Below are 13,572 nucleotides of genomic sequence, written 5' to 3'. Positions count from 1 at the left end.
ACCAGCATGGTTACCACAGCATCTTGCAGCGGCATGCTAATCCTTCCAGTTTGCATTTAGTTGGAACATAATTTATTTTTCAACAGGACAATGACCCCAAACACACCTCCAAGCTGTGTAAGGGCCAATTAACCAAGAAGTAGAGAGATGGCCTGGCCTCCACAGTCACCAGACCTGAACCCAATCGAGATGGTTTGGGGTGAGCTGGACCACAGAGTGAAGGCACAAGGGCCAACAAGTGCTAAGCATCTCTGGGAACTCCTTGAAGATTGTTGGAAGACCATTTCAGGTGACTATCTCTTGAAGCTCATCAAGAAAATGCCAAGAGTGTGCAAAGCAGTCATCAAAGCAAAAGGTGGCTACTTTGAAGAACCTAGAATATAAGACATATTTTCAGTTTTTTCACACTTTTTTGTTAAGTATATAATTCCACATGTGTTAATTCATAGTTTTGATGCCTTCAGTGTGAATTTACAATTTTCATAGTCATGAAAATACAGAAAAATCTTTACATGAGAAGGTGTGTCCAAACTTTTTGTCTGTACTGTATACAAATGTGTCCTTCTTCACCTTTTCTGATGACTCAACAAAAACTATGGTGCATGATGACCAATCTCATTTATAAATACACTGTCACAATATGTCTCTGCCATATGAGTCTATGTGGCCAATTCATCAAGCCTAGTGTAGCATACATTTGCGCTATGGCAATCTTATGGAAATAGATGGAGCTAATTTCATGAAGAGATGCATGGCACTTAATGAATACGGTGCCTCTAGTAAGTGGCATGTGCCTCTTTGCACTGCACCAGAAATGCTACTGCAGTCAGGGACTGGAATAGCATTTTTGGCATCCAAAATGCCGGCAATTTTGATGAACTTGACGAGGGAGTAGCTGATCCAAAGTGGCATGAAAAAAGAAAGCCACAAAAATTTTGAGCAATTTTGCATTATGCAAAAATTAAGCACTTTTTCAATGCTTTTACGACAATTTTGTAGCGTAAAAGCATTGACGAATCATTCCCTGTATGTTTCCACCCAGTATTTGTGATGTGATTTGAAGTCTGTTGAGGGTTTTCTATCATATCAATGAATTGAATTGAATTTTTGTGGAAAATGGGAGTGTTTAATCATATTAATAAAAAGGTAAGGATGGACATATCCATACAAATAAGTGTCCCACCATAAATGCAAGTGTCTCGTATACTCACATAATTACACTGCAGAGCTGCTTAGATATATAATTCTAATTTAAATAAATTTATTATTGTAACATTTTACATAATTAAATAATTAAATATGAAATGGTTAGTAAGAATAGTTGATGATTTTGTCAATATAATTATTATTTCTGCTGCACACAGTAACAAAGGCTTTTTCTTCTAACTTCTTCATAGGCACGCAACATAATATTAACTGGGAAATTCAACGCTATGATGGTTGGTATAACCATCTGGTTCATCATAGCAGAGGATCTGCAGGTTAGATCATTAACGTCATCTTAAACTGTTCTGAAACTTTGATTAACACTTGACAGATTACAAAAAATACAAGAGATGGGCCGATATCTACTGCATGTAAATTACAGATAGTAAAACATTCGTGTCTGTTGAGATAAACAATTTGTTCAAATAATCACCTTTGGACTGGTTTGATATTAAGGAGTTTGGTCTATTGGCGTATGCCTACATGTGAGACTGCACATTATATTAATTTAGAAGTCATGTCAGAATTCGAGTTAGGCCTGTCTCACTCATCTACAGTATGTTTCATGTTTGTGTACAGACCACAATGGACAGAGTAAGTCCAGGTCATGAGCCTTATAGGTAATTATTGGGCTGTGAAGTCTGTACATGATGGCCAATACTCACAACAGGAACCATGGATGCGTCTAACCGGCTTTCATAGATTGCACTTCACAGTAATGTTGTTTAACAAGAGTAATATACTGTATGTTAACAAGAGGCAGATTTTAAAACTTTTCTGTGACTGTCAACATCATCTAAATGGGCATGCAGGAATACATTTGCTTGTTATCAAAACAGTCCCATTAGGCACTATGAGATAAAATATGTATAATACATTTGCTCCTAACTCCTAAATAAAAAGAGTGAACACCACTAAATAAATTTTAAAAATAATTTACTTAATCACTATACAAATACAATAAAGGTAATGATTGAATAGAATAGATACATCTGCAGATAAAAATGCAATGTGCACACACTGATATGGGCAAAGTTACCACCACATTTGATATAATGGCTTATGTGGCCGAGGTATAATAAGCACACAAGTCAAGCAATATGCAAAGCAATGTACAGTGAGAAAAATAAGTATTTGATCCCTTGCTGATTTTGAAAGTTTGCCTACTGACAAAGACATGAACAGTCTATAATTTTAAGGGTAGGTTAATTTTAACAATGAGTGGTAGAATATCATAAATAAAATCCAGAAAATCACATTGTATAAATTATATAAATGTATTTGCATTTTGCAGTGAGAAATAAGCATTTGATCCCTCTGGATAACAAGACCTAATACTTGGTGGCAAAACCTTTGTTGGCAAGCACAGCAGTCAGACGTTTTTTGCAGTTGATGAGGTTTTTGCACATGTCAGGAGGAATTTTGGTCCACTCCTCTTTGCAGACCATCTCTGAATCATTAAGATTTTGAGGCAAATTGGAGCTTCAACTCCTTTGATTAGTTTTCTATGGGATTAAGGTGTGGAGACTGGCTAGGCCACTCCACGATCTTAATGTGATTCTTTTTGAGCCACTTCTTTGTTGCCTTGGCTGTATGTTTTTGGTCATTGTCTTGCTGGAAGACCCAACCACAACCCATTTTTAATGTCCTGGCGTAGGGAAGGAGGTTGTCACTCAGTATTTTATGGTACATGGCTCCATTCATTCTCCCATTTGTGAAATAGCCCTGTGCCCTTAGCAGAGAAACACTCCCAAAACATAATGTTTCCACTTCCATTCTTGACAGTGGGAATGGTGTTCTTTGGGTCATAGGCAACATTTCTCTTTCTCCAAATACGGCAAGTTGAGTTAATGCCAAATACCTAAATTTTTGTCTTATCTGACCACATCACCTTCTCCCAGTCACTCACAGAATCATCCAGGTGTTTATTGGCAAACATCAGATGGGCCTGCACATGTGCCTTCTTGAGCAGGGGAACCTTGTGGGCACTGCAGGATTTTAAACCTTTACGGTATGTGTTACCAATGGTTTTCTTGGTGATTATGGTCCCAGCTGCCTTGAGATCATTAACAAGTTCCCCCCATGAAGTTTAAAGCTGATCTCTCACCTTCTTCATGATCAAGGATATCCCAAAAAGTGAGATTTTGCATGGTGCCTGTTATGACCCCAATGGCGAGGGTCTCAGAGGAACGTGGAAGTCTGCAGAATACAAAAATCCAGCTCATAGGGCAGTGGTAACTGGGTTGACCATATATCTACTCCTAACGCCAACACTAGAAGTAGCCGGGGATCATTCCTACGTTGATTCTAGATGACACGCGCCAGCCGGAGAATCTAGCTACCCCTAGTAGAGGAAAACAAAGACCTTTCTTGCCTCCAGAGAAGGGGACCCCAAAGCTGGATAGAAGCCCCCCACAAATAATGACGGTGAGGTAAGAGGAAATGACAAACACAGAAATGAATCAGGTTTAGCACAGAGAGGCCCGCTTACTGATAGCAGAATAAAGAAAGGTAACTTATATGGTCAACAAAAACCCTATCAAAATCCACACTGGAAATTCAAGAACCCCCGAACCGTCTAACGGTCCGGGGGGAGAACACCAGCCCCCTAGAGCTTCCAGCAAAGGTCAGGATATAGATTTGGAACAAGCTGGACAAAAATACAAAACCAAAACAAATAGCAAAAAGCAAAAGGCAGACTTAGCTGATATAACTGGAACCAGGATCAGTAGACAAGAGCACAGCAGACTAGCTCTGATAACTACGTTGCCAGGCATAGAACTGAAGGTCCAGGGAGCTTATATAGCAACACCCCTAACTAACGACCCAGGTGCGGATAAAAGGAATGACAGAAAAACCAGAGTCAAAAAACTAGTAACCACTAGAGGGAGCAAAAAGCAAATTCACAACAGTACCCCCCCCTTAGTGAGGGGTCACCGAACCCTCACCACGACCACCAGGGCGATCAGGATGAGCGGCATGAAAGGCACGAACTAAATCGGCCGCATGAACATCAGAGGCGACCACCCAGGAATTATCCTCCTGACCATAGCCCTTCCACTTGACCAGGTACTGAAGCCTCCGCCTGGAGAGGCGAGAATCCAAGATCTTCTCCACCACGTACTCCAACTCGCCCTCAACCAACACCGGAGCAGGAGGCTCAGCAGAAGGAACTACAGGCACAATGTACCGCCGCAACAAGGACCTATGAAATACATTGTGAATAGCAAACGACACAGGAAGATCCAGACGAAAAGATACAGGATTAAGGATTTCCAATATCTTGTAAGGCCCAATAAAACGAGGTTTAAATTTGGGAGAGGAGACCTTCATAGGAACAAAGCGGGAAGAAAGCCATACCAAATCCCCAACGCGTAGTCGGGGACCCACACCGCGGCGGCGGTTGGCAAAGCGCTGAGCCTTCTCCTGTGACAACTTCAAGTTGTCCACCACATGATTCCAGATCTGCTGCAACCTATCCACCACAGAATCCACCCCAGGACAGTCAGAAGGCTCCACATGACCCGAAGAAAAGCGAGGATGGAAACCAGAGTTGCAGAAAAAAGGCGAAACCAAGGTGGCGGAACTAGCCCGATTATTAAGGGCAAACTCAGCCAACGGCAAGAATGTCACCCAATCGTCCTGATCAGCAGAGACAAAACACCTCAAATAAGCCTCCAAAGTCTGATTGGTTCGCTCCGTCTGTCCATTGGTCTGAGGATGGAAAGCAGACGAAAACGACAAATCAATGCCCATCCTACTACAAAAGGATCGCCAGAACCTGGAAACGAACTGGGATCCTCTGTCTGACACAATATTCTCAGGGATGCCGTGCAAATGAACCACGTTCTGGAAAAACACAGGTACCAGATCGGAAGAGGAAGGCAGCTTAGGCAAAGGAACCAAATGGACCATCTTGGAGAAGCGATCACATATCACCCAGATAACGGAAATGCCCTGAGATAGCGGAAGATCAGAAATGAAATCCATGGAGATATGTGTCCAAGGTCTCTTCGGGACAGGCAAGGGCAAGAGCAAACCGCTGGCACGAGAACAGCAAGGCTTAGCTCGAGCACAAGTCCCACAGGACTGCACAAATGACCGCACATCCCTTGACAAGGAAGGCCACCAAAAGGACCTGGCCACCAGATCTCTGGTGCCAAAAATTCCCAGGTGACCTGCCAACACCGAGGAATGAACCTCGGAAATGACTCTGCTGGTCCACTTATCCGGGACAAACAGTCTGTCAGGTGGACAAGACTCAGGCCTATCAGCCTGAAATCTCTGCAACACACGTCGCAGATCCGGAGAAATAGCTGACAAGATAACTCCATCTTTAAGAATACCAACAGGATCAGCGACTCCAGGAGCATCAGGCACAAAGCTCCTAGAAAGAGCATCGGCCTTCACATTCTTTGAACCTGGTAAATACGAGACAACAAAATCAAAGCGGGAGAAAAACAATGACCAGCGGGCCTGTCTCGGATTAAGGCGTTTAGCAGACTCGAGATACATCAGATTTTTGTGATCAGTCAAGACCACCACACGATGCTTAGCACCCTCGAGCCAATGACGCCACTCCTCAAATGCCCATTTCATGGCCAACAACTCCCGATTGCCCACATCATAATTTCGCTCGGCAGGCGAAAACTTCCTAGAGAAAAAGGCACAAGGTTTCATAGCAGAGCAACCAGGGCCTCTCTGCGACAAAACGGCCCCTGCCCCAATCTCCGAAGCATCCACCTCAACCTGAAAGGGAAGTGAGACGTCAGGCTGGCACAAAACAGGCGCCGAAGTAAACCGGCGTTTCAACTCCTGGAAAGCCTCCACGGCAGCAGGAGCCCAGTTAGCTACATCGGAGCCCTTCTTGGTCATATCCGTCAAAGGTTTCACAATGCTAGAAAAATTAGCAATAAAACGACGGTAGAAGTTAGCGAAGCCCAAGAACTTCTGAAGACTCTTAACTGACGAGGGCTGAGTCCAATCAAGAATAGCTCGGACCTTGACTGGGTCCATCTCCACAGCAGAAGGGGAAAAAATGAACCCCAAAAAGGGAACCTTCTGTACACCAAAGAGACACTTTGAGCCCTTGACAAACAAAGAATTTTCACGCAAAATTTTAAAGACCAACCTGACCTGCTCCACATGCGAATCCCAATTATCAGAAAAAACCAAAATATCATCCAGATAAACAATCAAAAATTTATCCAGATACTTCCGGAAAATGTCATGCATAAAGGACTGAAAAACTGAAGGCGCATTGGAGAGCCCAAAAGGCATCACCAAGTACTCAAAATGACCTTCGGGCGTATTGAATGCGGTTTTCCATTCATCACCTTGCTTAATGCGCACAAGGTTGTACGCACCACGAAGGTCTATCTTGGTGAACCACTTGGCACCCTTAATCCGGGCAAACAAGTCAGACAACAGCGGTAAAGGATACTGAAATTTGACAGTGATCTTATTTAAAAGCCGATAATCAATACAAGGTCTCAAAGATCCGTCCTTTTTTGCCACAAAAAAGAATCCCGCACCAAGAGGGGAAGAAGACGGACGAATATGTCCTTTCTCCAGAGACTCCTTGATATATGAACGCATAGCGGTATGTTCAGGTACCGACAGATTAAACAGTCTTCCCTTAGGAAACTTACTGCCTGGGATCAAATCTATAGCACAGTCACAGTCCCTATGAGGAGGCAGTGCACTGGACTCAGACTCACTGAAGACATCCTGATAATCAGACAAATACTCCGGAACTTCCGAAGGCGTAGAAGAAGCAATAGACACAGGCAGGGAATCCCCATGAATACCACGACAGCCCCAACTTGAGACTGACATAGCCTTCCAGTCCAGGACTGGATTATGGGTCTGTAACCATGGCAGCCCTAAAACAACCAAATCATGCATCTTATGTAAAACCAGGAAACGTATCACCTCGCGGTGTTCAGGAGTCATGCACATGGTAACCTGTGTCCAATACTGCGGTTTATTTGCTGCCAATGGTGTAGCATCAATACCCCTAAGAGGAATAGGATTTTCTAATGGTTCAAGAGTAAAACCACAGCGCTTAGCAAATGAGAGATCCATGAGACTCAGGGCAGCACCTGAATCTACAAACGCCATGACAGGATAAGATGACAGTGAGCAAATCAAAGTTACAGACAGAATAAATTTAGGATGCAAATTACCAACGGTGACAGGACTAACAACCTTAGCTATACGTTTAGAGCATGCTGAGATAACATGTGTAGAATCACCACAGTAGTAGCACAAGCCATTCCGGCGTCTATGAATTTTCCGCTCATTTCTAGTCAGGATTCTATCACATTGCATTAAATCAGGTGTCTGTTCAGACAACACCATGAGGGAATTTGCGGTTTTGCGCTCCCGCAACCGCCGGTCAATTTGAATAGCCAGTGCCATAGTATCATTCAGACCTGTGGGAATGGGAAAACCCACCATAACATTCTTAATGGCTTCAGAAAGGCCATTTCTAAAATTAGCGGCCAGTGCACACTCGTTCCAATGTGTCAGCACGGACCATTTCCGAAATTTTTGGCAATACACTTCAGCCTCGTCCTGCCCCTGAGACATAGCCAGCAAGGCCTTTTCTGCCTGAATCTCAAGATTGGGTTCCTCATAAAGTAAACCGAGCGCCAGAAAAAACGCATCAAGATCAGCCAATGCCGGATCTCCTGGCGCCAGCGAAAAAGCCCAATCCTGAGGGTCGCCCCGTAAGAACGAAATAACAATTTTTACTTGCTGAGCAGAATCTCCAGATGAACAGGGTCTCAGGGACAAAAACAATTTACAATTATTCACGAAATTCCTAAACTTAAACCTGTCTCCGGAAAACAGTTCAGGAATCGGTATTTTAGGTTCTGACTTAGGATTTCTGATAACATAGTCTTGTATGCCCTGCACACGAGTAGCCAGCTGGTCCACACTTGTAATCAAGGTCTGGACATTCATGTCTGCAGCAAGCATAGCCACTCTGAGGTAAAGGGGAAGAAGAAAAAAAAAAAAACTCAGAATCTTCTTTCTTATAATCCCTCTTCTGCAATGCATTAAACATTTAACACTTGCCTGGCAAACTGTTATGACCCCAATGGCGAGGGTCTCAGAGGAACGTGGAAGTCTGCAGAATACAAAAATCCAGCTCATAGGGCAGTGGTAACTGGGTTGACCATATATCTACTCCTAACGCCAACACTAGAAGTAGCCGGGGATCATTCCTACGTTGATTCTAGATGACACGCGCCAGCCGGAGAATCTAGCTACCCCTAGTAGAGGAAAACAAAGACCTTTCTTGCCTCCAGAGAAGGGGACCCCAAAGCTGGATAGAAGCCCCCCACAAATAATGACGGTGAGGTAAGAGGAAATGACAAACACAGAAATGAATCAGGTTTAGCACAGAGAGGCCCGCTTACTGATAGCAGAATAAAGAAAGGTAACTTATATGGTCAACAAAAACCCTATCAAAATCCACACTGGAAATTCAAGAACCCCCGAACCGTCTAACGGTCCGGGGGGAGAACACCAGCCCCCTAGAGCTTCCAGCAAAGGTCAGGATATAGATTTGGAACAAGCTGGACAAAAATACAAAACCAAAACAAATAGCAAAAAGCAAAAGGCAGACTTAGCTGATATAACTGGAACCAGGATCAGTAGACAAGAGCACAGCAGACTAGCTCTGATAACTACGTTGCCAGGCATAGAACTGAAGGTCCAGGGAGCTTATATAGCAACACCCCTAACTAACGACCCAGGTGCGGATAAAAGGAATGACAGAAAAACCAGAGTCAAAAAACTAGTAACCACTAGAGGGAGCAAAAAGCAAATTCACAACAGGTGCCTCAGATCGATGCTGATTGACATTCATTTTATATTTCTTCCATTTCTTTACTATTGCACCAACAGTTGTCTCCTTCTTACCCAGATTTTGGCTTATGGTTTTGTAACCCATTCCAGCTTTGTGCAGGTCTCTGATCATGTCCCTGACAACTTTATAAAACTCTTTGGTCTTGTCCATGTTGTAGAGGTTAGAGTCTGACTGACTAATGCAGTCTGTGGACAGGAGTCTTTTATAAAGGTGACTAGGTAAGACAGCTGTCTTTAATCTAGGAAATGAGTTGATTAGGAGCATCTAACTGGTCTGTAGGAGCCAGAACTCTTAATGGTTGGTAGGGGATCAAATACTTATTTCTCACTGCAAGATGTAAATACATTTCTATAATTTATACAATGTAATTTTCTGGATTTTATTTTTGATATTCTATTTCTCAAATGCTTATTTTCCCCACTGTATTTCTATAGGTCTAAAAGTCCTTTCATATATGCACCACACACTTGAGGTTTCACATTAAGGAAAGCAGCAGGTACTCTACTTACAGAGGTTAAAATAAAAAGTCTGCCATCACTCTGTGTGTCTGTAGACATAAGAATCCCCCTGTGTACGCACTGTGTGCTGCGAGGATTCGCTGGTTTCTGAGCCAGTAACAGTGGGTATTTATGCATTATGCACACTCCCGGCCAGAGCCCGCCTAGTGGGCATGGTCTCATTCCATACACTGGATGGCTGCGTCACTAGATGGGGCACAGCCTCGCTCAATAGAAATGTATGGAGCAAGGCCACACCCACCAGACAGCTTCTGCCCGGGAGCATGTCTATATTATTATTATTATTATTTATTTATATAGCGCCATTAATTCCATGGTGCTGTACATGATAAAGGGTTTACATACAGGGTTATAGATATGGTTAACAGTAAACAAATTTACAGTGACAGACTGGTACAGAGGGGAGAGGATACATGTCTATACATACCCTCCAGTCAAAGCTCCGATACTGGCAAAACCTCACAATGCACAGTGCTTGTGCTGGGGGAATTCAGAAGTATGCAGTCACACTGAGTGACTGCTGACTTCTCAGTTAAGACCGGACAACCTTTTTAAGACAAAACCTTACTACTGAGACCCTCTTTTGAGAGGCTTTCTTTTTGCCTGCCAATCAATTTCACTGATATAGCAATGTTTGCTTCGTTATAAGGAGAATGCATATGTTCACACTTATATAAGGATTAGGAATATGGGGAATTCCCTGTCTATAATATGGTGATTATGATGCAGATTAGGTAGACATGTGTGCTATATCTGGATTGGCATACTACGCTTTCACCCCTTACCATGCAAGTAGTCACACAAGGTGCTCTTCCTGCATCAGGCTGCATTAGATTAGCTTATGTGAACAGTTGCCCATTTCCAAGATGGCAACCACTAGTTTAGTGACATGTGTATTATCAGAGCGCAGCCGCAATGGTCTCTGTGATTCCCCTGACTACAACGCAATCCTCCTCTGCATGTAGGGAATTTAGGTAATTTATGTAAGACTTTTTTGAAGGAATGAGGGATAGCCATATACACTCACCGGCCACTTTATTAGGTACACCATGCTAGTAACGGGTTGGACCCCCTTTTGCCTTCAGAACTGCCTCAATTCTTCGTGGCATAGATTCAACAAGGTGCTGGAAGCATTCCTCAGAGATTTTGGTCCATATTGACATGATGGCATCACACAGTTGCCGCAGATTTGTCAGCTGCACATCCCAAAGATGCTCCATACAAGGCAGGATGGATCCATGCTTTCATGTTGTTTACGCCAAATTCTGACCCTACCATCCGAATGTCGCAGCAGAAATCGAGACTCATCAGACCAAGCAACGTTTTTCCAATCTTCTACTGTCCAATTTCGATGAGCTTGTACAAATTGTAGCCTCAGTTTCCTGTTCTTAGCTGAAAGGAGTGGTACCCGGTGTGGTCTTCTGCTGCTGTAGCCCATCTGCCTCAAAGTTCGACGCACTGTGCGTTCAGAGATGCTCTTAGGCCTACCTTGGTTGTAACGGGTGGCGATTTGAGTCACTGTTGCCTTTCTATCAGCTCGAACCAGTCTGCCCATTCTCCTCTGACCTCTGGCATCAACAAGGCATTTCCGCCCACAGAACTGCCGCTCACTGGATTTTTTTTCTTTTTCGGACTATTCTCTGTAAACCCTAGAGATGGTTGTGCGTGAAAATCCCAGTAGATCAGCAGTTTCTGAAATACTCAGACCAGCCCTTCTGGCACCAACAACCATGCCACGTTCAAAGGCACTCAAATCACCTTTCTTCCCCATACTGATGCTCGGTTTGAACTGCAGGAGATTGTCTTGACCATGTCTACATGCCTAAATGCACTGAGTTGCCGCCATGTGATTGGCTGATTAGAAATTAAGTGTTAACAAGAAGTTGGACAGGTGTACCTAATAAAGTGGCCGGTGAGTGTATATCAATCACAATCTATTACACTATCTGCATAACTGTGGGAGAGAAAGAGGGATTATATCACACTCCCCTGAGGAAGCAGCAGTGAAACACATGTTGAGGGTAAGCACCATTCTGTAGTCAGATATCTTTTGTTATGCAATTTCTCCAGCAGAGGTATGTTTACTCTTGTCATTTTTTTTACTACTACTATCTCTTTTACATGCTGGTAGTAATTTCAATTTGTTCTGTAGTACATATACATATACATGTGAAAGGTCTTTTAAACTCATAGACATACATTGTATTCCTTATTGTTTGACTTGTATGTTTATTATACTTAACCACATTACTTCATATGTGGTGGTAACTTTGCCCATATTAGTGTGCACTGTTCATGTTTCATTTTTATCTATGTAAGTGTCTATTCTATTCTATAAGGCTATGTGCACACGTTGCGGATTTGGCTGCGGATCCGAAGCGGATTTGACGCTGCGGATTCGCAGCAGTTTCCATGCATTGTACAGTACCATGTAAATGTATAGAAAATGAAATCCACAGTGCACATGCTGCGGAAAATACCGTGTGGAAACGCTGCGGTTTATTTTCCACAGCATGTCAATTCTTTGTGTGGATTCTGCAGCTTTTTAACACCTGCTCCATAATTGGAATCCGCAGGTGTAAAAACGCAGATGAAATCCGCACAAAAACCGTGGTAAATCCGCAGGGCGTTTTACCTGCGGATTTTTCCGAATCTCCGCCGGAAAATCCGCAACGTGTGCACATACCCTAATTGTCTTTATTATATTTGTATATTAATATAGTAAACTATTTTTTATAATTCATAGGGTGGTGTTTTGTCTTTTTGAATAGGAATTGCAGGACTTTTTTGCAGAGCCACATCCAATGATTAATAACTAGGACTTACTGCAGATATATAACCTGTAAATCAATCATAGTGATTTATATTAAAACATGCTCACAATAAAAGAGAAACAGTAGGAAAACTCTGATCTCTAAGATTGCAAGGTTGAATAGCACAACATTGCCTATTATATTGACATGTGTTATGAAAATGCTCTTGGTTACATATTTTTATTCACTGCAATTAATTTGTTTATATTGCTAGGTTCTAGACTCCTGCGGCTCATGCCACCCGCATATTCTGATGGAGTATATCAAGCAATGATGGAACCACATCTTCCCAACCCAAGAAAAATAAGTAATGTTGCTACAAAAGGACCTTCAGGTCAATCATCTCAGAGGAACAGAACAGTACTAGGAGTCTTTTTTGGTAAGAAAAATAGAATTTTTATCACTAAGGCTAATATTTGGTTAATATTTCAAGCTCAAACTAAACTTGTGATTCTACTTTACAGGAAAAAAAATATTTAGAAGTCTGCAGTGTAACAATATACTGTGATTGCCATAAGCATACAGAATAACTGTAGAAGTTGCTAAAACTACAAAAATATCAACTTAGAAACATTTCCACTAGTCTGTTAGGCGTTTTCTCAAGTAGCATTAAGCCCCCGTCACACAAAGCGAGGTCGCTAGCGAGATCGCTGCTGAGTCACAAGTTTTGTGACGCAACAGCGACCTCAGTAGCGATCTCACTATGTGTGACACGTAGCAGCGACCAGGCCCCTGCTGTGAGATCGCTGGCCGTGTCGGAATGGCCTGGACCTTTTTTTGATCGTTGAGGTCCCGCTGGGTAGCACACATCGCTGTGTTTGACACCTTACCAACGACCTCATTGACGACTTAGTGCCTCATCGAGGTCTGAATCGTCATCATGTCAATCGTTGTACAGGTCGCTACAGGTCGCCGCATCGCTGCTGCTTCGTTGGGAAGATCTCACTGTTTGACATCTCACCAGCGACCACATAGCGACGCAGCAATGATCCCTGACAGGTCGTATCGTTGTCGGGATCGCTTTAGCGTCGCTAAGTGAGACGGGGCCTTTACTCCTGACCACCGGCTTCCTGCAATGCAACAATTAATCTGCTCAAGAAGATTGACAGATTAGATGCATTGTCTTGTCGTTGATCCTAAATGTTCTTTCTTC

General features: G+C 42.9%; 1 protein-coding gene across 2 annotated transcripts in view; it reads left to right on the top strand.

Moving 5' to 3' along the window:
* LOC143775604 (dual oxidase 1-like) overlaps window positions 1-13,572 on the top strand; it is a 325,016-nt gene that overhangs the window by 24,431 nt on the left and 287,013 nt on the right. For both annotated transcript variants that reach the window (XM_077263942.1, XM_077263940.1), the window contains 2 exons: window positions 1,398-1,481; window positions 12,634-12,798. In XM_077263942.1, the coding sequence (XP_077120057.1) occupies window positions 1,398-1,481; window positions 12,634-12,798 (249 nt within the window). The remainder of the gene's footprint in view (window positions 1-1,397; window positions 1,482-12,633; window positions 12,799-13,572) is intronic.

Source organism: Ranitomeya variabilis, chromosome 5 (assembly GCF_051348905.1).
Source record: "Ranitomeya variabilis isolate aRanVar5 chromosome 5, aRanVar5.hap1, whole genome shotgun sequence".
Taxonomy (NCBI): Eukaryota; Metazoa; Chordata; class Amphibia; order Anura; family Dendrobatidae; genus Ranitomeya; species Ranitomeya variabilis.
The sequence above is the reverse complement of the archived record's forward strand: the minus strand, read 5'-3'. Positions and strand labels throughout refer to the sequence as shown.